The sequence below is a fragment of the Artemia sp. Qi Xiang Cuo genome, chromosome 12 (assembly GCF_049724085.1).
Source record: "Artemia sp. Qi Xiang Cuo chromosome 12, ASM4972408v1, whole genome shotgun sequence".
NCBI lineage: Eukaryota > Metazoa > Arthropoda > Branchiopoda > Anostraca > Artemiidae > Artemia > Artemia sp. Qi Xiang Cuo.
Window position 1 is genome coordinate 861945 of NC_142805.1, and position 26257 is coordinate 888201.

General features: G+C 34.6%; 1 protein-coding gene across 1 annotated transcript in view; it reads right to left on the reverse strand.

Moving 5' to 3' along the window:
- LOC148945644 (vitellogenin-like) overlaps positions 1–26257 on the reverse strand; it is a 145152-nt gene that overhangs the window by 68057 nt on the left and 50838 nt on the right. Inside the window, exons 9-13 of the mRNA XM_089098230.1 lie at positions 24991–25185; positions 22067–22255; positions 20949–21172; positions 18377–18593; positions 13695–13941 (exon numbers count right to left, since the gene is read on the reverse strand). Coding sequence (XP_088954356.1) covers positions 13695–13941; positions 18377–18593; positions 20949–21172; positions 22067–22255; positions 24991–25185 — 1072 coding nt within the window. The remainder of the gene's footprint in view (positions 1–13694; positions 13942–18376; positions 18594–20948; positions 21173–22066; positions 22256–24990; positions 25186–26257) is intronic.

The following is a 26257-nucleotide window of genomic DNA, read 5'->3' on the forward strand; positions in this document are numbered from 1 at the left end:
TTACCCTCCAATTCCTTTCGACTATTACAAAGGGCACTAGTCCTCTCAATTTCGAATTGTATGAGCCCCTTTTGAAGTTTTACGACAACTCTATCTATAAAAACCTTAAATGCCCCCAGGGCAGAACATACAAACTTTGCCCTTGGGGTTCTGGGGGTTTGTCATGCTTAAATACATACTTTCCAGAACTTTCAACTACGTTGAACAAAATGGCTATCTCTAAACTTTTATTGAATGTTTCTGGGGAAATGGTGGGCGTAACAGGGGGGTTAATTACTCTCCATTCACTTTTGACTATTAAAAAGGGCAATTTCAATTTCCAATCAACTGAGCCGTTTTTTAAATTCGTATAACAACTTTCTATATAAACTTTATATGCCCCCAGGGCATAAGTTACAACCCTTGCACTGAAGGTTCTGAGGGGGTTATCATCCTAAAAGACCTAATTTCAAGACTTTTTGTCTACGTTGAACAAAATGGATTTCTCAAAATTTTGATTGGATGTGTTTGGGAAAATGGTGGGCGTGAGAGGGGCGTTAGTCGCTTTCCAATCACTTTCAACTATTAAAAAAGGCATTAGCCCTTTCAATTTCCAGTTGAATGAGCCCTTTTGAAGTTTATACGCTTTCAATATAAACCTTATACACCCCAGGGCATAGCATACAATCCTTGCCCTGAGGGCTGTGGGGGGTAGGAGTTGTCATCTTTAAAGACCTAATTTCCAAAACTTTCAACTACGTTGAATGAAATGACTATCTAAAATATTGATTGGATGTGTGTGGAAAAAAGATGGGCGTGAGACGGGGGTTAGTTACCTTCAAATCACTTTTGACTATTAAAAAGGGCACAAGCCCTTTGAATTTTCAGTCGAATGAGCCCTTTTTAAAGTTTCTACGACAAAGATTTATATAAAAACCTTATATCCCCCCAGGGCGCAGCTTATAATCCTTGTCCTGAAGACTGGGGGGGGGGAGGTGTCCTGCTCAAAGGTATAATTTCCAGAACTTTGAACTGTGTGGAACAAAATGGCTATTTCAAAATCTTTATTGGATGTGTTTGCGAAAATATGGGCGTGGAAGGGGTGTTAGTTGCTTTCCAATCACTTTCGACTATTAAAAAGGGCACTAGCCATTTCAATTTCCAATCGATTTAGCCCTTTTTTAAGTTTCTACGACAACGTGTTATATAAAACCTTATATGCCCCCTGGGCATAATTTCAAACCTATGCCATGAGGGCTGTGGGGGGGGGGGTTGTCATCCTCAAAGAATAATTTTCAGAACTTAAAACTACGATGAATAAAGTAGCTATCTCAAAGTTTTGATTAGATGTTTTGGGGGAATAGGTGGGCGTGAGAGGTCGGATAGTTGCCCTCTCATCACTTTCGACTATTAAAAAGGGCACTAGTCGTTTGAATTTCCAATCGAATGAGCCTTTTTTTAAGTTTATACGACAACGCCTTATATAAAAAACCTTCTATGCCCCCAGGGCATGAATTACAACTTTTGCCCTAAGGGCTGTGGGGGACTGACCTTAAAAACATAATTTCTATCTGGAAATCAACTACGCTGAACAAAATGGCAATCTCAAAATTTTGATTGGATGTATTTCGGGAAATGGTGTTCGTGGATGGGGTGTTAGTTGCCTTCCAGTCACTTTCGACTATTAAAAAGGGCACAAGCCACTCCAATTTCCAATTGAATGAGCGCTTTTTGAAGTTTCTACGACAACTTCTTTGATACAAATTGCCCTGCTCTAAAGGAAAAAATTAATAAATAATACATTATACCAACATCGTTTGTATATACCCCCAGGCTATAAATTAAAACCCTTGCCCTGTGGGTTTTTGGGGAGTGTCCTCCTCTTGACTTAGTCCCCGTTTCTTGTCTCGTTCTCGAGTGCCCCCGTTCTTTACTTAGGCTGTGCGATCGCGCAGCCTGTGATTTATACAACAGGTTTCTATATAAACTTTACATGCTCTAAGGGCATAACTTACAACCCTTACCCTGTGGGCTCTGAGGGAGTTATCATCCTAAAAGACCTAATTTCCAGAATGTTCAACTACGTTGAACAAAATGGATATCTCAAAATTTTGATTGGATGTGTTTTTGAAAATGGTGGGCGTGAGAGGGGCGTTAGTCGCTATCAAATCACTTTCAACAGTTTAAAAAGGCACTAGCCCTTTCAATTTCAAATTGAATGAGCCCTTTTGAAGTTTCTAAGACAATGCTTTTAATAAAAACTTTATATGCCCCAGGCCATAACTTATAACCCTTGCCCTGAGGGCTGTGGGGGGAAGGGTTGTCATCCTTAAAGATCTAATTTCCAAAAATTTCAACTACGTTGAATAAAATGACTATCTAAAATATTGATTGGATGTCTTTTGAGAAAAAATGGGCGTGAAAGGGGGGTTAGTTGCCTTCAAATAACTTTTGACTATTAAAAAGGGCACTATCCCTTTGAATTTCCAATCGAATGAGCCCTTTTTCAAGTTTTTACGACAAAGATTTCAATAAAAACCTTATTTGCCCCCAGGGCATAACTTATAACCCTTGCCCTGAAGACTGTGGGGGGGAGTGTCCTGCTCAAAGGTATAATTTCCAGAACTTTGAACTGCTTGGAACAAAATGGCTATCTCAAATCTTTATTGGATGTGTTTGGGGAAATGGTGGGCGTGGAAGGGGTGTTCGTTGTTTTCCAACCACTTATGACTATTGAAAAGGGCACTAGCTATTTCAATTTCCAATTAAATGAGCCCCTTTTGAAGTTCTACGACAACACGTTATATAAAAACCTTATATGCCCCCTGGGCATAATTTACAACTCTTTCCCTGAGGGCTGTGGTGGGGGGGGGGGTTTCATCCTCAAAAACTTAATTTCCAGAACTTAAAACTACGTTGAATAAAATGGCTATCTCAAAGTTTTGATTAGATGTGTGTGGGGAAAAGGTGGGCGTAAGAGGCGGAATAGTTGCTTTCTAATCACTTTCGACTATTAAAAAGGGCACAAGCCCTTTGAATTTCCAATTGAATGAGCCTTTTTAAAGTTTCTACGACAACGCCTTCTATAAAACCTTAAATGCCCCCAGAGCATAACTTACAACCCTTGCCCTAATGGCTGTGGGGGACTGTCCTCAAAAACATAATTTCTATCTGGAAATCAACTACGCTGAACAAATTGGCTATCTTAAAGTTTTGATTGGATATGTTTCGGGAAATGGTGGGCGTGGAAGGGGTGTTAGTCGCCTTCCAATCACTTTCGACTATTAAAAAGGGCACAAGCCACTCCAATTTCCAATTGAATGACCGCTTTTTGAAGTTTCTACGACAACTTCTTCGATACGGAGTGCCCTGCTCTAAAGGATAAACTAAATAAATAATACATTTTGCCAGCATCGTTCGTATATGCCCCCAGGAAATAACTTAAAACCCTTGCCCTGAGGGTTTGGGGGGAGTGTCATCCTCTTTACTTAGTCCCTGTTTTTTGTCTCGTTCTCGACTGTCCCCGTTCTTTACTTAGGCAGCGTGATCGCGCTACCTATGATTTATACAACAACTTTCTATGTAAATCTCATATGTTCTTAGGGCCTAACTTACAACCCTTGCACTGAGGGCTCTGAGGGGGCTATCATCCTATAGGACCTAATTTCCAGATTGTTCAATTACGTTGAAGGAAATGGGTATCTCAAAATTTTGAATGGATGTGTTTTGGAAAATGGTGGGCGTGAGAGGGGCGTTAGTCGCTATCCAATCACTTTCAACTATTAAAAAAGGCACTAACCCTTTCAATTTCCAATTGAATAAGCTCATTTTGAAGTTTTTACGTCAACGCTTTCAATAAAAACTTTATATGCCCCAGGGCATAGCTTACAACCCTTGCCCTGAGGGCTGTGGGGGAGGGGTTGTCATCCTTAAAGACCAAAGTTCCAAAACTTTCAACTACGTTGAATAAAAAGGCTATCTAGCAATTTTGATTTGATGTGTTTGGGGAAAAGGAGGGCGTGAGAGGGGGGTTAGTTGCCCTCAAATCACTTTCGACTATTAAAAAGGGTACTATCCCTATGAATTTCAAATCGAATTAGCGCTTTTTCAAGTTTCTACGACAAAGATTTCAATAAGAACCGTATATACCCCCAGAGCATAACTTATAATCCTTGCCCTGAGGGTTGTGGGGGAGTTCCCTCCTTAAAACATATTTTCTATCTGGAAATCAAATACACTGAAAAAAATAGCTATATCAAAATTTGTATTGGATGTGTTTGGGGAAATGATGGGCGTGGGGGGGGGGGGCTAGTTGCCCTACAATAACTTTTGAATATTAAAAAGAGCCCCAGCCCTTTTGAAATTCCAATCGAATGAGCTTTTTTTGACGTTTCTACGACAATGCCTTCTTTCAAAACCTTATATGCCCCCAGGGTATAACTTAAAACCCTTGTCCTGAGGGCTGTGGGGGAGTATCCTCCTTTCTACGACAATGCCTTCTTTCAAAACCTTATATGCCCCCAGGGTATAACTTAAAACCCTTGCCCTGAGGGCTGTGGGGGAGTTTACTCCTCAAAAACATATTTTCTATCTGGAAATCAATTACGCTGAACAAAATGGCTATCTCAAAATTTTGATTGGATGTGTTTGGGGAAACGATGGGCGTTGAGAGGGGGGGGGCGAGTTGCCCTCCAATCACTTTCAACTATTAGAAAGGGCATTAGCCACTCCAATTTCCAATCGAATGAGCCCTTTTCGAACTTTCTACGTCAAATCCTTCGATACGAAGTGCCCTGGTGGAAAAAAACACATTTTGCCCACATCGTTCTTTACTTAGGCAGCACTAGCGCGCTGTCTATGATAAGGGATGCCAGAAAGGCTTAGACTATTAAAGTAAAACTTTTGACAATTCTGAGGGGGATGCTCTACTAAATTGAAAAACACAAAATGCATCAAGATTATCAAAAGGATGTATTATCAGAATTTCAGCACTTGATATGGGTACTAACTCAAAGCCTCTCTGTGCTTTCAGAACCACTGTGGCTGTTTCTACATGGCAGATATGCTGCACCTACGTTATTTATGACTGGGACTATGACTACTATGGGCTACTATTAAGCATGACTGTTTGTGATTTTAAAAACCATTACAGGAGACAGGTACTATGTCAGGCTAGCACTACTGAGAAAGTAAAAGGTTATAAATGGGCTATATCTTTAATACCTTAGGATCAGCTAAGGGTAAAAACTTAACAATTACACGACAACTTTGCAAACACTACTGTGGCTACAACTACGACTTGGATGGTTTGGAACTACTCATAAGCGTGACAACTTGTTGCTGCAGCTGTGATTATTTGTGTCTGCTAATAAGACCTCTTGCAACTTGGACTATTTGTGACTGAAAGTACTTTTGACTGCAAATATAATCGAATATGATCACTTTTGGCTGTCACTAGGACTTCTTACGATTTCAACTTTGACTACAACTACTTATGACTGAGGCTATTTACAACTGTCACAACTTTCAACTGTGACTATCTGACTATCATTACTAGTGACTGTCATTAGTTAAAGTTACTAATACTTGTGACTGAGACTATTTGCAATCCTAACTACTTGCGATTGCAAATTCAAATGCAACTTCATTACTAATGTGACTTCTTGTGGCTCTAACTACTTACATCTGTAATTGCGACAGATGGTGACAAGTATGACACTAAGTGACTGCAAAGGCTAATGATTTCGACTGTAACTATAATCACTAGTGCTGCTACTGCTGCTGCAATCGTGACTTTAAACACTAACAACAAAATGCTACTAAAATACTACTGTATAACTACTATAGCTTCTACTGGTGAATGCTACTATGACTTCTTCTTTTGCTAAGCATATTTAACTAAATCAAAAGAGATTAACGGCATACAGCTAGTCAAAATCATATAGTAAATACAGGTTGTCCAAAAGTCTTATCAATAACATCTCATGAATGGCTAAGTTTAATAAATTGAGAATGTCTTTAATATTGGCAGGGATGTTGGACTTAATAAAAAACTCAAGTTGTATCCAAGTTGTTAAAAGGTCATATCAAAGTAAATCTGTTAAGATCTCAGAATCGGCTATGGGTATTAAGCTGAAACTTTCATAAATTACTAGGGAAGATTTAAAAAAAACAAAATAGCTGTTTGTTTTTGGTTATAATTATTCCTTAGTATTTATTTCTGGTCTTTTTTTAGTTTTAAATACTATAGAAATTTATTTTTGCTTATTTTATGTTAAATTGACTCTTATTTAACTTTGTTTTACTATTGTTCAACTCTTTTACTTTTTTGGAAAAGTTCTTTTTTTTAGATTTTTTTTTATAACAAGTATTTGATATTGTTTCTAAAGTTTATCATTTCCTCAGTATAAGAGTTGAAATATAACATTCTAATTTATTAGTTCTAATTAGTGTCTTTTCAAATTTTTAAGCAACTTCTTCAGCATTCCTTAAAAGCTTTGACCAAGTAACATTAACCGTTCTAGAGATTTTACAGATACCCCCTTTCGACAACCAAAATGCACATATAATCTTTTAATTGTGTTCAACATCCCCTAATATTTTCTAAAAGCTTCAACTTGATGGCCTTACAAAATTGCACACATCATTCTGACAATTTAGATGTAAATAGTGTCTTTTGATATAGTATAATAAATTAAATTGGGCTGTAAATCTTCAGATATTTCCCATGTGCAGATTTTACAACCTGTGCATATTTTAAATACCTGTACTTAGTTGTAAAAACCTGCATATAGTTGCACATAGATGCATATAATTGTATTTTGATTACAGTCTACCTATTCATAATATTAATTAAAAAAAAACTGTCCGAAAAATAAGTTTTTCAAAGAAAAGTAAAGGCCATTTCAAACTTAAGCTCTGTATATAAAAATACCTTTTAAATTTAAAACTCAAAACGACCAGAAATTACTATTAAAGAATAAATGAAACCTAAAACGAACATAAATTAAACAAACAATCATAGCAAAAAACAAACAACAAGTAATAATATAAATGAATATATAGATCTTAAAGCGAGTAATGTTTAGATTGAATATGAAAATCAAGCTTAAAATGAAAACAAATATTTTGCTATTAAAGTATAAAAGAAACTTAAAACGAACAGAAATTAAATAGCAAACAATGAGTACACACATGCAATACATATTAATGTACATTAATAAATGAATCTCAAGACGAGTGAAACTTAAATTGGATATGCAAATCAAGTTTGAATCTGATAAGAATAGCTACAAACAAGATTTTGGGTATCGCTTCACTGCAAAAGGCTAAAACCTACTGCGTCATTGGCGCTTTACTGAAAACAATTCTTTCATTAATTAAGATTTTAGGGAATAAATATCAGCATATGTATATTAAATTGACAATGCACATTTTTTTCAGTAAACTCATTTAAATTTTTTTTCAGTAAAGTACAAATTATATTCTTGCTTTTAGAAAGCATAGGGGTTTTGAACCCTACTCATATTAATTTATGCTCGTTTTGAGTTTGACTCTAATATTTATTTTAAAATTTGTTCGTTTTGGGTTTCATTTATTTATTGATACTGATTTGGGATAGTTGTATGCTTGGTAGATTATATGATAGTCCGGACCCCAGGTGTTGGAAGTGTGAATCATACCACGATGGAATGGGGCTGCTACGCGAATTACTCTACCCTCCACCCCCAAATTCACCATGCGGATTCAAAAATACCAATGGCACATGCTAGCGAGTAGTGGAACACTCCGAAACTTGACATTTTTTTATATTTTGGTGTTTCATGCAAGAAAATGCATGTTCCACAAAGTTTGAGGTGCAGTTTTCCGCTCAAATAGAAATGCCTAGAAGCCATAGAATGTTTTCATAGCAAACGATTAGTTACAAAAAATGGCAGAGATAAAAAAAAAATTACAAAACTATATGAGTCTTGAACAGTTTTGGAAGGTATAAACAAAATCAAATTGAATATTAGATATATAATTATATTAATTGTTTAAAGATCCATGAGTCCAAGATTTTTTTTTCACTGTAATTTTATTTTCATTTTCAATGCTGTAAGAACTGAAAAATAATAAATTTGTAATATACGAGTAATTCGTTTTCAGTGAAGCACCAATGACGCAGAAGGCATTAGGTTTTTACAGTTAAAAAAGGGGGCACTATCCAAATTTTTTTTGTAGTGAAACTATATTTGTCTTGACTAATCTTGAAAAGAACTAATAAGTTAAACTGAATATTTGATGCATAATAATATTAATTGCTAAAAGATCAACAGTTAAAAATTTTACTGTAATTTTAGTATATACCTTCAATATGAGGTAAAAAAGAAAATATTTTTAATATAATTCGTTTTCAGTAAAGCGCCAATGACGCAGTGGGTTTTAGGCTTCTGCAGTGAGGCGATACCCAAACTCTTGTTTGTAGTTATTTTAATTCGATTCAAACTTGATTGCATATTCAATTTAAGTTTCACTAGTTTTAAGATTTATTTATTCATTTACATTAATATATATATTGTATATTTATTCGCATTGATTGTTATTTAATTTCTGTTCGTTTTAAGTTTCATTTATACTTTAATAGCAAAATATTTGTTTTCGTTTTAAGCTTGGTTTTCATATTCAATCTAAACATTACTCGCTTTAAGATCTATTTAATCACTTATATTAGTACTTGTTGTATGTTTTCTGCTATGATTGTTTGTTTAATTTATGTTCGTTTTGGGTTTCATTTATTCTTTAATAGTAATTTCTGGCCGTTTTGAGGTTTAATTTTAAAAGGTATTTTTCTCTCCTGAGCTTAATTTTAAAATTGCCTTTACTTTTCTTTGAAAAACTTATTTTTCGGACATTGTTTTTTAATTAATTTTTGTTCAGTTTTGATCGCAAAAAGCTTCAAGTTTCTATGGAATGGGGGGGGGGGGTGCTTACTGTCCGATTATTTTTGACTTTAAAAAACGGATCTAGAACTTTCAATTTAAATCGAATGAGGCTTGTTTCAAAGTCTATACGATTACCTCTTTGATAAAAACCTTATATATGAACAATAGACAGCTTGCATATTTTGTGGACAGCGATTGACAACAATGAATGGATTGAAAAAATAGCTCCAATAAGGGGGTTTAGACCATTTCACTTGCTGACACAAAGTGATCACGACTGTTTGGAATTTACATTAATAGGATTTTGTGTATCAAAATAATTCTACATCTATCTCAGAGCATATATTTTAACCTTATAATTTGAAAATTACAATAGATTTCAAATTTATTCTTCCCATATAAAACCCCTTCACATAAGTTAAAAACCTCCTTTAATAAGTTATACACCAGGGCATAACTTACAACGCCTATCCCCGGGCCCGGGTGGGCTGTGTCGATACCGGAGTTTTTTGTTATCTGAACTTTGAGCTATTTGGACAAAATGTCAATCCCAAAATTTTGTCCTGCGGTATTTAGGGCGTGGAGGAGGGGGGGGCTAGTCACCCTACAATCTCTTTTGAATCTTAAAAATTGAACAAGAACTTTCAATTTTCAGTCAAATGAGACCTCACCAAATTTTATACAAGCTTCCCTTCCATAAGAAATAATGGGAAGGATTCGGAGAATCCTTAAATTACAACTCTTGCCCAAAGGGCTGTGGAGGAGTTGTCATCCTCAAAGACCTAATTTCCAGAACTTAAAACTACGTTTAATAAAATGGCTGTCTCAAAATTTTGCTTGGATGTGTTTGGGGGAAAGGTGGGCGTGAGAGGGGGGTTAGTTGCCCTCAAATCTTTTTCGACTATTAAAAAGGGCACTAGCCCTTTGAATTTCCAATCGAATGAGCTTTTTTTGAAGTTTCTGCGACACCACCTTCTATAATAACCTTATAAGCCCCCAGGGCATAGCTTAAAACCTTTGCCCTGAGGGTTGGGGGGGATTGTCCTCCTGAAAAATATATTTTCTATCTGGAAATCAACTATGCTGAACGAAATGGCTATCTCAAAATTTTGATTGGATGTGATTGGGGGAAGGATGGGCGTGGGGGGGGGGGCTAGTTGCCCTCCAATCACTTTCGACTATTAAAAAGGGCACTATCCCTTTGAATTTACAATCGAATGAGCCTTTTTGGAAGTTTCTACGACAACGCCTTCTATAAGAACCTTATATGCCCCCAGGTCATATGTTAAAACCCTTGCCCTGAAGGTTGTGGGGGAGTGTCCTCCTCAAAATCATATTTTCTATCTGGAAATCAACTACGCTGAATAAAATGGCTATCTGAAAATTTTGATCTGATGTGTTTGGGGAAATGATGGGCGTGGGGGGGAGGGGGGCTAGTTACACTCCAACCACTTTCGACTATTAAAAAGGGCACTAGCTCTTTAATTTCCAATCGAATGAGTCTGTTTTGAAGGTTCAACGACAACGCCTTCTTTAAAAACTTTATGTGCTCCCAGGGCGTAACTTAAAACCCTTGCTCTGAGGGTTGTAGGGAAGTGTCCTCCTAAAAAATATACTTTCTATCTGGAAATCAACTACGCTGAACAAAATGGCTATCGGAAAATTTCGATTTGATGTGTTTGGGGAAATGATGGGCGTGGGGGGGGGGGGCAAGTGACACTCCAACAAATGTCTACTATTAAAAAGGGCACTAGCCCTTTAATTTACAAACGAGTGAGTCTGTTTTGAAGTTTCCGTGACAACGCCTTCTATAAAAACCTTATATGCCCCCAGGGCATAACTTAAAACCCTTGCCCTGAGGGTTGTGGGGGAGTATCCTCCTCAAAAATAATTTTCTATCTGGAAATCAGCTACGCTGAACAAAATGGCTATCTCAAAATTTTGATTGGATATGTTTGGGGGAATAATGGGCGTGGAGGGGGGGGGGCTAGTTGCCCTCCAATCATTTTCGACTATTAAAAAAGGCACGAGCCCTTTAATTTCCAATTGAATGAGCCTGTTTTGAAGTTTCTACGACAACGCCTTCTATAAAAACCTTATATGCCCCCAGGGCAAAACTTAAAACCCTTGCCCTGAGGGTTGTGGGGGAATGTACTCCTCAAAAATATATTTTTATTTGGAAATCAACCACGCTGAACAAAATGGCTATCTAAAATTTTGATTGGATGTGTTTGGGGAACTGATGGGCGTAGGGGGGAGGGGGGCTAGTTACACTCCAATCACTTTCGACCATTAGAAAGGACACTAGCTCTATAATTTCCAATCGAATTAGCCTGTTTTGAAGTTTCTACGACAACGCCTTCTATAAAAACCTTATATGCCCCCAGGGCATAACTTAAAACCCTTGCCCTGAGGGTTATGGGGGAGTATCCTCCTCAAAAATATATTTTCTATCTGGAAATCAACTACGCTGAACAAAATGGCTATCTGAAAATTTTGATTGGATGTGTTTGAGGGAATGATGGGCGTGGGGGGGGGGGCTAGTTGCCCACCAATCATTTTTGAGTATTAAAAAGGGCACTAGCCCTTTGATTTCATATCGAATGTGACTGTTTTGAAGTTTCTACGACAACACCTTCTACAAAAACCTTAGATGACCCCAGGGCATAACTTAAAACCATTGCCCTGAGGGTTCTGGGGGAGTGTCCTCCTCAAAAATACATTTTCTATGTGGAAATCAACTACGTTGAACAACATGGCTATCTCAAAATTTTGATTGGATGTGTTTGGGGAAATGATTGGCGTGGGGGGGGGGGGGCTAGTCGCCCTCCAATCATATTCGACTATTAAAAAGAGCACTAGAACTCTCGATTTCCAATCGAATGAGCCCCCTTTGAAGCTTCTACGATGACCCCTTCCATATGAAGTGCCTCTGGGAAAAAAAATAATAATAATAAAACATTGGAGCCGTATGGCCTATTTATAGGCAACGCTACAGCGCTGCCTCTGATTTTACAGACTCGCGATTTTGAGAACCAGAGTGCATAAAGTGTCTTTTGATTTAATTCAAAATCTCATTCAGCTTTAACTGAAAATTTGAACATAATATTTGTGACTATGTTCAGTAACAACTGGAATGCACATAGCGTCCTTAAGTTTAATATCCCCTCTATAATATTCGAATATGTCACAACATTTGAATATTTTTTATGTTTGAAATGTGTTGGAAACATACGTGTTTATGTTTCAATAATGTTTCAAAAATATGTTTCAATTATGTTTCATTAAAAAAGATTTGTTTATGTTTCAATAATGTTTATGTAACAAATTATGTTTCAAATATTTTGTTCTATTATTACAACATGGAAAAACGAAATTGAAAATTAGAGTGAGTCTTAAGTAATCATTATAGATATATTTTGAATATTTGGTTTATTTTTATTAATTCTTTCCAAAGAAAATTTCAGACCCATATAGTTTTCAATTAAACACAAATGACACAATAGTCTTTAGACTTTTGTAGTTAGGAGAAGTAGAAGAAGGCTGTATTCAAATTCCAAGCCGTAGTAATTTTTGTTCGTTTTAATTTCGAGTTGGATATTGAAATTAATTTTTTCTCATTTTAAATTTTTTATTATTCATTTATATTATTACATGCTAGCCTATCTCTGTGTTTTCTAAAATTATTTATTTAACTTGTTTTCATTTTAGAGCTCAAATTATGATTGGAAGTTTTTTCTGCTGCTTTAAGCAGAAAGAATTTTATTTGATTTTAAGACCAAAAAGGCGAATTATGAATGCTTCTACTCCAACTGTTGTATTCACCACAATTACTCCCAATACTCCTGGATTTACTTGTATTACTACGATTCCTGCAATTGCTAATGCTAGAAGCATTCAACAGTCTTCAGGAAATGTTGACAGATCTGGTAAACTAAATCAATACACACAATGTTCATCTGGGCAATCAAAATGGCACTTCAGCCATTTCGAAAAAAAACGCAGTGATAAGGTGAAGCTTTCAAGCATTTTGATGGGGATGTTCAATTGAATCAAAACAAACTATGAACATATGGGCTGGGAAAGGGGACATTAAGAATATTTTAAAACTAAATAATAGGGTATGAAGCTAAGACTTTCAGGGCTAGTAATTCAAGCCTTCATTTTGATACAACTTCTACTAAGATCACTCATAATATTGCTGCATCTATAAGATTATATAAAAACACCTTAAGCACATCTAGTTTGTCATAATGACAATGGTGGGAAATCCTAGGAATGGATTAGGTTACAAAGCAGTAACTTTCAGAGAACCCTTATGTTGTTTTAAGGCTACATCAAAAGTCACTATGTCTATGCTAATTGTCAAAAGAGCGTATTAGCAATGTATAAAAAGCAGCTAAGCTTATTCAGCTGAAACTTTCAAGACTACGTATTCTACAACTTCTCTTACTACTATTGAAATAAATAAAAAAGGTTTAATTGCATACAAATTGTGAAAATAGCATAGATACAGTGTCTTACGGACTGAATAGGGTATTAAGTTTATTTTTCACGGAAAGTCGAGGAGAAAAATAAGTCAAAATGAGCAATGTGTATTCATATTGTCATAAAAGCATATAAACAATATCTCGGTAACAGCTAGAAAGTTTTTGTTCCAGAAATGAAGTTTTTCAAAGAAATGTAAGGAGCTATTTTAAACCAAAGATGAGCTTTCAGTATAATATAAATGACTTAGAAAACGACATTATGATATAAATCTAAATAAAAGTATAATATAAATTAACTTACTTGTTGGCCAAGTTTTGTCAATGCTGTCTAAAGATAGAAGCCTGTGCATATTCTGAAGCATGGTTATCTGTATAAATGTGTTAGTCTCTTCATCAGGATGCTTTGCAATTCCCAGTTTTTTAAAAAGACTTTCAAGATATGTCAGAGCCAAGTTACTCGTCCTTGGAGGAGATCGCCTAGATGGTGGAGAAATTGCCTGGTATACTTTCTGGTACAGGTTTTTTATTCCATACTTCCAAAGATGAGTCTGAAAAATTGATTATATGAATTTAAGTAAGCCAACTATATCAAATCTTAAAATCAAAAATAGAATTTGTGATGTAACAACTTAGTGCTGTCATACTTACTTATTAACTTAAAATGGGCCCAGGATTGCACAGAGCCTAAATTCAACTGGAGATCCCACAGATTTCTTGTTGTACGATTTTAAGCCGGCTTCAGCGATTTGTCTAGACCTGAGTAGATGTTTTAGTTCACGATCTGTACTGGTTCTTGGACCGTCACTTTTCAAAAGGCCAAGATAATTTCAATGTATTAAAGAATATGAAAATTTGTAACTGCGGGTAATAAAACGTTGAAATTAGCTATCGTATAGGTAACATTACATTGCTTGATTTAGAATTTACTAACTCAATCAGGAAGGATGGGGTACACAGACAGAAAGTAGGGCTCATGATGACTAAGAAAGAGGCTAAGTCATGTTCAGGTAGTTAAGGAATGAATAATAGAATACTAGCTGCTCAATTTATGACTAAAACGTGTTGGGTTACAGTCATAGTATTATTCGCCCTTGTTGAGCCAACAGACGGAGATATTAATGATTCAGATGAATTTTACTTACAGCAGCACGAAAAAATATACAGGATACTTGGTAAAAACACTGTGTTTTTATCAGGAAACTTTAAATTCCAGGCTGATAGAAACAGCGATAGATAGTGGCCATCCCTTGGTGAATCTAGTGTAGAAAAAGAAAACAGTAATAGTTATAGACTGCAGCCATTTTGTAGTATAAGAATTTGATTATAACCAATAAAGTATTTGGCTGTAAAATGACCCATTAGATAACTTAGTATTCACATGATGGGACGACATTTAACCTTATTGATTATGTCATTGTAAACAAAAGACTGGCAGGATTAATACATAATACTAGGGTATATAAGAGTGCTGTTACTGATGTTAAAAGTAAAGAAAACCATTTGATAGTATTTAGGGTTAATTTGAAGCCAAAGGCGGCCCTAATGATGCACGGGGTCTTACGAAGATACCACTACACAGGGCCTGACGTCGTGACCATATTGTAGTGGAAGCAATAATAATTTAGCCTCCAGCAGGAGTGGTAGCGATGTGGTTACTTGGTTTCAGTGGGAGGATAAGTCCCAGAGTGGGGACGCACCAAATTAACTAAAGAAATAAAAGAAAAGGGCATTTATCTGTTAACCAGGGTCAAAAGACCCTAAAAAAAGGGGGGGTAGACAGGTTTAGGGAGTTTTGCTAGTATTACAACCACTGGCCCCAATCAATATAAAGGGGACCCCACATTTGGAAATCCCAGCCATACATTACACGGCTTATTCTGGGAGGCCCATAATGATATTACAAAATCACTCACGTGCATGTAATTCATAACATATTTGGCCCTGTTAGAGCAGGGCCCCAGTAGACGTGGGACCTGGTGTGGTTGCACCACTTGCCACCAGCAAATGCTGACTCTGTTTGAAGCTTTTAAGAAGGTATAAAGTGGAGGCCATGAATAAAATTGCTGAACACCTGGAAAATGCTGCCTTACGGCATAATAGAAAAATGGTGTACTGGCATGTTAATAAACTGAGAGGGAATAGTCAACTTGGACTTGTCCCAGTTAAAGGCAGGAACGAGACAACAGTTACTGATAAAGAAAGAGTTAATTGATGGGTAGAACATTTTGAGAATTTATTAAACAGTAAAGAGTAACAGGAAAAGATGTAGAGAAGAATAAAAGTTAAGACACTCTGGATGTGAAGGTAAATTTATTTTGTGATGAAAAATTAGTGATAGTGCTAAAAAGGTTAAAAAATAATGAGGCTCCATTTGATGATAGTTTGTTAAATGAGCTTGTTAAATATGGTGACTCTGATATTATAAATAAGTTACTGAAGGTTATGAATATGATTTCTGAAAAAGGGGAAGTACTTGGTGATAACAAGAAAAATTCACTTAAACCCTTCTATACGAAAGGTAATAAAAGTGAGTAGGGTAATTATAGATGCATTAGTCTGGTACATGTAGATAGAAAATTATTTAACATGGTGATACTGTTTAGACTTAGACATACTGCAGACAAATTCTTAAGAGAACAGTTGGGTCTTAGGAAGGATAGAGGATGTGTCGACCAAATTTTCATTCTTAAGTTAATAATAAGAAGTGCCTGAGTAAACAAACACCATTAATCCTCAGTTTAATAGATTATGAGCAAGCGTTTGATTCAGCTGATAGAAGAGCTTTAGCAAAGGTCTTATCCTTGTAAGGTATACCGGACAAATATATTAAAAGGATTAGTGCTACGTATGAGAATAGCACTGCTGCAGCTAAGGTAGGAAATGAGGTCCGTAGCTGGTTTTGTATTCAATCAGGGATCAAGTACTATCCCCATTTATATGGATCATTTTGATGAACTTTATATTAGGAAGCATAGCAAAGGCAATAGGAAAACTGGGCATGAAATTGGGGAGTAAAACTCTCCTGGACTTAAATTATGCTTGCAATTTAAGGGTCTTAGATTAAGGTATTACCAAAATGAAGGAGGTTTTAGAGGTTCATGGTAAAAGAACAGGTTTCAAAACTTTTGTTAAGAACACTAAGTCACTAAGGCTAGGAATAAGTGAAGATGAAAAGGTGATATTGGGTAACGATTAGATCGATAAAGTAGAGTGCTTCGCTTAACTAGGTAGAACTGTTAGTAAATACGGTTGGTTCAGTGGAAAAGTTAAAATAGAATAGCAAAGGCCCAGGGTGTTTTTCAACAGTTTAAAAAGCTTTGAAGAATAGGAAATAAGTTTACGAACCAAAATTAGGATATTGGAAGCAACAGTGATGACAGTGTTCAAGTATGGTTCTGAAGCTTTGGGGCTGTGAAGACCTAAGGAAGATTTGCAAGATGTTAACCAGAGAAATGGCCTATTGCTAATTTTGGGTAACCGATTGACTGACTGTTTTTCAAAGAGCAGGCTGTATGAAAAGTGTGGTTCAATTCCACTTTGTAGGGCTATAATTAGAAAAAGGTTGAGATGGCTAGATCCTATTTTGTGGATGAAGGTTGACAGATTTCCAAAGATTGTTCTTTTTGGCTAATTGTCTAGGGCTAACCAAAAAACAGGTCTTCCCCATATGGAGGGAAAAGATGTTGTAAGGAAAGGTTTAAGAGAGTGTGAAATAAATTATATTTAATTTATTGAAGCCTGAGTGAACAGCATCGTACACGAAATATGTTTTTTCCTTAAACTTCTAAAACCTTGAGGATAACTTGTAATTCAAATACAATAAAACCTATCTTGACCATTGTCTCTTTTATAATCAAAAAATTGATAACTCAAAGTTGACGAGTCTTCAGTAAATTCATTTCATCGTAAATTTTCAGATAGTTAATTTACTTTCATTAGTCCTTTTTATTAATAAAGGTAACTATGGTAGTTTTCTCTCTTTTCTTGGTTTTTATAATGTTTTGACTTATGATGCTTAAATTTTCGAATATTTGGCTCTTTAAACGAGACTTTAATGCCATTATAGCTGTTCAGAGAGATTACAATGAAGGGTAGGGGAAAGGTAGTACATTTATTATCAGTTAGCCATGATGAGCCTTAAAATACATATCTGAGTTTGTATGGGGTGTTGTGGCTGATGCTATGACGAATATAAAACGTGTTGTTCGAAATACAATTTTTATGAAAAACCAAAACGACGGCTCGACTTTCGAAAGGCTTATCAGTAGTGGAATTATATTTGCAGTAGTTCGTGACTTGATCATTATTTTTGTTGGCTTGATCATTTACTTCAACTTTAATTGATCTTAAGTTTGATCTGCTCATTAATTTTAACTTCTGCAAACTTTAGATTTTATTCATTTATCTATAGTAGTATTAGCTAGCTGTGAGTTTCATTTGCTTATCGATGTTAATTTCTGTTTACTTTTGGTTTTATTTATTCACTAATTTTAATTTTCAAGTTTTGGCTTAAGCTTGAATTAAAATGACTTTATTTCTGCTTGTTTTTTGTATTGCTTTGACTCTTTAACTTTTCTTTTGAAAATTCCGATTTTGAAAACATTTCTTTAAAATCTATCACTTAGAGCCTTAAGATAAAATGCATCACTGTTCAACAGGTCTTTTGACTGAATAAGAGAGGCAGGCCAACCACAAAAGCAATTATCATCTATGCATACAGTCAAAGAAATATAACTTTTAAGCTGAAATGGCCACTGTGATAGTTACAAAACGTCAAAGTAGATATTATAATATGGTAAAAAGGGGTTTGGTTTATTTTCTATTGCTCTTGTTTCATATTCTAGGTTATTTCTGAGTGACATCTGACATTTTCTACAGAGAAATATGACTGACTCGTTTGTAAACGTTTCTAACTTTTAAAACAAGATTCGTGAACATTTGTTACGCTCAATATGATAGAATAACTGCTTTTGAGACTTTCACCTGTAAAAGCATCGTAACATCAGGGCCTGTCTGGAAGCCCATATTGTATGACTGCATAAGAGGTTCTTCTTGGTAGCCACCCATCACTGATGGTGTGTAAAGAATATAGCCAGCATTCAGACGTTTAGACCAACTTCCTCCGTGATTTGCACTTGAATAATGGTTTCTATAATCCGAAACCTTCATGAAATTTTTCGCTGCCTTGGCTTTACTTATCCTGAAATAAAAAATGTATGCTAAACAGCTGTTCATTTTACATATTATTGCTGTAATAAAAGGACAATTCAGAGCAGCATCCTTTGGCAAAAAGATTTTTAGGCTGTAAGTTCCATATTGAACAGTGAAAAATTTTTTTTTATTTCCAGGCACCTAGCCACTACCCAAAGAAAATGCTGGTGATCTTTCTAGCCCAAAAAATACTCCCCAAAAGCATCATACCAATGGACTCACAAGATAAAATAGACCCCCCTTTTTTTTTCTACTATAAACCTTTCTGGTGAAACAAAGAAAGTTCACACAACACAAGGTGCTTATCGCAGTGTCTCTGGGGCTATATTATTCATATATACAAATTTTATAATTTCAGCTATTTTGAACAAAATAAGCACCTTGAAATGCTGTTCTGAAGTCCTAAAGGGTTTCAGGAGGAACTAATATCAAGAGATGTTCTAGGAAGGGGGCTGGTTGATCTCCAATAGATTCTGACTAAAAAAAGACACTATAAATCTCAGTTCAAATTAAGTAAGCCTACTCCAAAGTTTCTACGACCAAGAAAGGGAAGGGAGTTGAAAAAGGCGACCCTCTCTTTTTGTTCAGAATAAATTATTCTCGAGTGCGTATTCAGTACTCAAAATTGGAAGGGTGGGATCACTTGTTCTGTAAAATTTGACTAACCTTATGATGTTATTACCTATTACTTTAATTAACATTGAGTCAAACTCTCATTAAAAACCAAGCAAATTTGAATTTAAAAGAAATTCTTATCCAAATTCCGATTTAAATAACACAGAGCCAATCTCTAAGTCATAACCAAGCAACTTTAAAATTTACAGAACTCTGCAATGTCTGATAAACTGAGGTAGCTTGGACTTGTTTTGTGAATGAAAGATGGAGATTGCCTAACATTGTACTTTTAGGCCTATTATCGAGATATTAAGAAAAATCAACCCTTAATTTGGCGAAAAAAAGGAGGTTGCCCCAATTCGGGTAGGAAAATTTGACAGTGAAGGATTTAAGGAAAATTGGAACATCTTGAGAGAGTTTTAAAAAGGAGGCATTAAATAGATTGGGAGATAGAAGGAGCGTACGTAGCTACGTTGGTCACAGGTGGCTTGATGCTGCTGTGTGATGAACTCCATTACTAGTGAAGCCATAGTAGAGTTTCTTTTTCTAAATAAGTAAGCAGTAATTTAACTAAATGAAATGTTTACAATATTATTAAATTGTGTGCAAACAAAAGCATTGGGTATCAAACGCAAAGCGCATTTTAAAAGATTTTACCCTCCAAAGTACCTTTAAGTGAATTTTTTCCCTTTTTGTTTTTAATTTTCCATGGACAATTTTCTAGTGCCGACAACCATACTTTATGATACCAGTTAACCCCTCTCAACCAGGAACGCAATAATTAGGCAAACTTAATTTTTTTTTTATAAATATTATTTATTTTTTTCATATTTACACAAAGGACTAGGTCGGCTGAAAGTATTTTTAGGGTGGAGGGGATATCTTCCACAAGATTTCTTTGTGAAAACTATCCTATATTGAAATACGAGGGAAAACATATTCTTGGTTTCTATAATACTTATCTTGTCGAATTATTTCAGTCGATTCGTTTTTTTCCATCCCTTCTGAAATTGAGTTTGGTGTTCCCCAAGTATCTGTGATTGGGCAGATATGTTCAAAGTGTAAGTCAGAACCAAGTGAATTTAAAATCGACAGAATTTCTTATTGCAGCTAAGGTCTGAAGTATTTTTATTGGGCATATTTTTTTCTAAATTCAATTTTGATATTAATGAGTTGAACTATCCATCAGAATCAAACAAATTAAAGAACACAACTATTTGTTTCAAATAGGCAAGCAAGTTAAATCTCTTTAAGCTTTATCTTACCCCGCTATGACCACTCAACTCTCAGCCACAGAAAAATGATAAGAATTAAAAGCTAATAAAACATAAAATAAATCCTATAGAATAACTTAAAATAAAACTGATAGTGGAATTAGATTAGATGGATTAAAATTTCAAATGAGATTCTGTTTGTTAAGTTGGTCACCTCCTCTTCAAAAGACCAACTTTATATAAAAAAAATCTATTGTTTACGGTGATAGTTCCTTTGGTAGCTACACTATTTCTGAATATTTATAGCATGAATTCATATATTTTATAATGGGAGCAGTCAAATTAATTTCTTTTACTTTATTTAAGCGTTTTTCTGCACTTTGTATCATTATTAAAAGAACCTGTTATTCAGAGCCAAATTACCAGAAACTGCATTTTCAAACTGTTTATAAGATGATCGTTTTTAAGAACAGCTTAGTTGCTTAGGCTCAATATGTCAATGCAAGGATACTTACATTTCTGAATACTGAACTTGATTTTCTGGAATTTCCGCTACAGTTGTGACCAATGATGACGCGAATGCAGCAACCTGGTCATTTTTCTCAAACCAGGAATTCCATGCAACCTTTTGCCAGGTTGCAAAGGTAGCGTTACTATGGAGAAGAACTGACAAGGCTGCCATTCGAACTTCTGGATTTTCTGCTGGGTTGTCATAAAGAGTGTCTACTAATGTCATAACCTGAAAATCATTAAAAACAAATAAAAAGTATAATTCGCTGCTAATTAATATTTCAATCCTCCCACTATTTGTTTTGTTCTACCCATAACTAAGGGGATAATTAAAAGAAAACATGTAATTTCAAGTGATTACTGGAATTTTGCCAAACACGTGGAATCAATATCCATCAAAAAGGGTTTCTTCTTCTCTTTTTTCGTCCTATTTGGGTTACTATGGATATTCTTTCGACTAATCTCATCATATTTTGAGTCCTGCAGTCTGTCTCTATAATTGATATCAAACTCCACAGCATATATTACCTAGCCTATATAACTAGAATCAATCGCACTCCAAACTTCAAACTTTCAAACTTCTTCACGTCAAAGTCAAGCGACTTTCCGTGGCAAGAAATGTTTGAAACTTTTTATTTGATTATCAATTCTTATGATATTTTTTAAATTATAGGCATCAGCAATAAATCACAGATTTTCAATTTTGAAACAATATGTCATTTAAGGCAATTATTTAGAAAAAACACAAAGGTAATTTAAGACTCGGTAATAGTAACACCCTAGTGGTTCTCTGGCCTTAGAATGATTAGGAGATGGTAGCCCTATTCCTTTCCGTGGTTTCTGAGGATCATTCTTAATATGAGTTGATTATTGATTTTTATTTACGTTCGTCTTAAAGTGGATCTATTAATTTGTGGTAGTATCTAACAGTGATCGTTATTTTTTCGAGCCTTTTTTTCTGAGTCAAAAATCTGAAATCTCTTATAAATTATGTAAGTATCACAGTTAGAACCATTTAATTTGATAAGAATATCAACTTTATATGTGCACTGCAAAATTAAATTTGAATGCCTAGTTTTAAAGAAGTTGAAAACAAACTTTTGTCCAAAGAAATGAAACTTACCCTGTCTCTATCCAAGTATGCATAGCGGTGCAAGGCTAAGACAGCGTGAGAGCGAACTGAAGGAGATAAATCAGCAACTCCACGAATATAAGGAAGGATAAGAGAGAACATTTCACTTGTTCCCAAAGTTCCAGCAGCCGTTAAAAATGCCATAGTTTCAAATTTGGTTGAGGCTCCATTGAGCAGTCCCTGAATAAAAAATATTGTTTTATTATGGTTCCCTGAAAGTCACGTTGACAGCCCCAGTTGTTTATCACAATTGCCTATCCATCCCTATTAAATATTGCTTTACCTGTCACTATTTTATCACTATTCTTGAAAATTTTTATCTATTGTGTTACTGTGCACAAAAACTAGACAGATGTAATTGAAATATAGACCTTTCTACATATGTTGATAAAATCACAGTCTTCATAAAATTCAACTATTTCATCAAATGTTGCATTCGGAATACTATAAGAATTTCTTGTTATTTGTGGCGAAGAATTTTATTTGAAGTTGAACTTACTGAGTTTTCTTTTGCTGTGTTTAGTGTTGGCTATGCTCTACTAATGTTAAATACAAAATGATTGCACACATGATAGATTAAATGAATTGATTTTTCTACAAGTAATCCTTGTCGTTAAAAATTTTGTTTCATTGGTTTGTTGCAATTTAACTCTTTTCCTTTTTTCTCTGGGAATTTTATTTTTATGCAACTCTTTATCCTCAAATGTATTCTCACCCTCCTCCCCTAACAATGATTTTTCTGTTGCCTTCCCCCATGTAACATTTTTGGTGGTTATCCATGCTTGATTGAGTGGCTAAACTGCAGTTCAGGATCATTTTATGGTCTCGCAAAGCTGTGAGGTAGTTGAATAAAAACTTCTTCCTGTAAAAACTCACCCCCCTCCCCTACACCTTCTAGTGAGGCATAAATTAGCTATAAACTATGCAAAAGGTCAGGGGATTGAAGATTAAACTGAAACTGACTCCAAAGTTATGATTAGTTAAAAATTGCACATTATGGCCTAATGTAAAAATTTGGTTATTAGGAAAAAAAATGTTTTGTGAAGTTTTATATTATTTTTGACCTATTTCTGAAAAACAGTTGGTTAATAGGGACAAATAATGCTTTTTTGAAGAAAAAAGAATGAGTAACTTTTTTATGATATATAGTATATTGCTTTGTCCAAGCATTATATGGGCTTGATTAAAGTCGAGACTGCAACAATTATCATATATGGAATTTGACTTTTCATATTTTGTTTTACTTTTGTACTATAAATAATTCTTTAAGATGGTAGATTACCAAATCATCTGTTTTTAGCAATCTTGATTTCATAGCTTTACAATCACAACTTTGTGATTGACAATCAAAAATTTGTGCTCTGTTAATAGGGTTAATTATCTTTTCATTAGATAACGTCGAATATAATATTCCTGGTCCTGTTCAGAGTGTGATCTTGCTATAAATAAAAATTAGCAACAAAATATCTTCATAAAGTTACGTAAAAGCCTTTTGCTAGTTCATCATTCTTAAAACAACCTTCTTTCAGTTCCAAGTATGGACTAGGACACTGCACCCACAAAATTATATGGACCGAAATTTTTGTAATTTATGCTTAACATTACTTGTTTTATACATTTTGGCCCCCACCCCTATTTTCTTCATTCCATGAAATATTTGCGAGCTCAAGTAAGTGTTTTGAAAACAAGATTCTATATTTTACTTGTTATGTGCATTTGGAAACGATTCCCTCCACTCTTTTGTTTGAGTTTAATTTTTAGATAAATAACAATTAGTGATTAGAGTGAATTAGACGCAGAAAATTACATAGATCACATATTGCTATTGCTCGTGCTGCAAATTAAACAGGTTAAATTACTTGCATTGAAATTTCAAGGAACTATTGTGTATGTATATTTCGTTTTTTTTTTCACCAAAACATATAATTTTCAGTCTCAGGCTTATGTCCCTGGCTTAAGTCTTGAACAAGCTATTCAGAATTTGTATGTGTATAAGCTCTTTTTCTTATAGAATTTGTTCACTATCGACCAGCTATTGTTCACTAAGCTAGCTTGACTGAAGCTTTACGAATATCTAGGGACCAACTAACTGCGTGTAAAATTCTTTGATCCAATTCAGCTAAAAAAACAAAAAAACATGACTCAGCAATGCAGTGATTTCAAAAACAATAAATGTTGCATAAACATAGCATCACAATACTGAAAAAAATATATTTTTACATCACTTGCCTTTTATCTTCAACTGAGATTTGTCAGCTTTAAGCCATTTAAGTCAAATGTTTGGCCCATGAGACCTCTTTCGGTAACAGGAATTCGGTAGAATGGATTTCTACTAGCATTTCGGGGAAAAAATATTTCATAGAGCTATGCGTTTAAAAATAGAAATAATGTGGATATTTCATGCAAGTTTAAAAGAAAATCCAATTGGTTAAGGTTGAAAAAAAGAAGAAAAAAAAAGATCCTGAACGAACTAAATTTTTTTTCATTTCGAAGACGAAGTGGCTTTTTTTTATCCTAGCTGCCTTTTGGTGGAATTACTTATCGTTTTCTCTTAGACCATGCTAATTAAGTAAGCTTACACTTTGAGAAATAGATAGCAGTCAAACCAAAGAACAAAACCTTTTGGCTCAAGAAAAGACTAGACAATTTAATTTGAACAAATTATTTACGGAAAATTTATTTAATGAAAATAGACTTTCTGCGCTAGAAACAGTTTTGTATAATAATATTTGAAGGTAAGACAAATAAAAAACATCTAAATATAAATAACTAAATATACAACATTATTTGAAATATAAACCATTATGTTGTATCTTTGTTCTTGCTTAAAAATTTAAAGTAAGAACTTTCGCTTGATGCGTGAGGGTTGTTAAGTCAGGAGATTTGTTTGTCATAACAAGTAAATTCAGACTTACTGTAATATACTCTACATATTCCTTGTAAACTGCGTCATCTTGACTGCAAAATCGTCCATACGTCCTTGTAGGAAAACGAATACTAGTTAGTTTATGTTCCGCACATGCATGAAACAAAAGCTCTGCCATGCCCATTAGAGCAGTTGTGTGCAGCTGAGAATCCTTTTCATTTCTTCCAGCAAATTTGACAAGATCCTTTGAAAAGAGAAATGATAACTTTTTTTTTGTATTACATTATAAATATCTATGACAAGATATTATATCTTGATATTATATTATCAATATCTATATCGAGTAAATTTCAGTAAATTTCAGAATAACAAGAGGTAGCTATGAATATAGATGATTTGTATGTAATATATATGTATGTGATGTATGTATGGAGTAATGTATATAATCAGAGAAGCAGAAAGCATATTGTTCAGGAAATAAGAACAATAAAAAAGAAACTAAAAGATGTATTAAACCAGAAATATTCTACTACGACGTTTGTAAAAAAGACTCTATTGATAGATTCTAATAAGATCGGTATGTATACTGTTTAGATCTGAATTTTAAATGAGTTTTAATATACTAGGGTTTGTTCCACCTCCCTGTTCAATATTGTAAATTTAGATGCAAAGTAGTTCTACAGACTTTTGGAAATTTAGTAATTGGAGGGGTCTTACACAGTTATAAGACTAAAGTATAATTTTCACAGCATTGCTTTCGTTCAAACAATTAAAACTTAAAGCCGCAGCTTTTTATTTAGTATCGGTTGTGGTATACTATATCGTTTTGGAATTAAAAAAACCTTAGGCTTGTGGTGGGTTGACACGAAAAAATTCAAAATTAGACTTATAACAAATTTCAGTTAAACCTTTTATTGAACACATAACATTTTCTAACTTTCCATGCTTTTCCAACGTTTTCCAAATAAATAACATTTTCTAACTCAATACTTTTTTCAAGATTCAAAAGAATCCAGTTATTATAATTTGCACAACAATTCAAGAATCCATAATGGCTGAAAGATCTTTTCTCTTAAAATCATTATTTGTATTTGTTTTTTCTCAATTCTGTTGTTATTTTAAGAAATAAATTGTCTCCAAGCAATATTTAGCGTTTATTATAGTGATTAATACGCTAATACCCCACTCCTTCTCAGCATATCACCATTTAAAGGCTTTAAAAATATTTCGGTTAATTTACGGTACTACTAGTTCCTTTGAAAAGCTACTCCTTGTTTGCTTAAGTTTTAAAATTGGTTTTACTTAATTTTATCTTA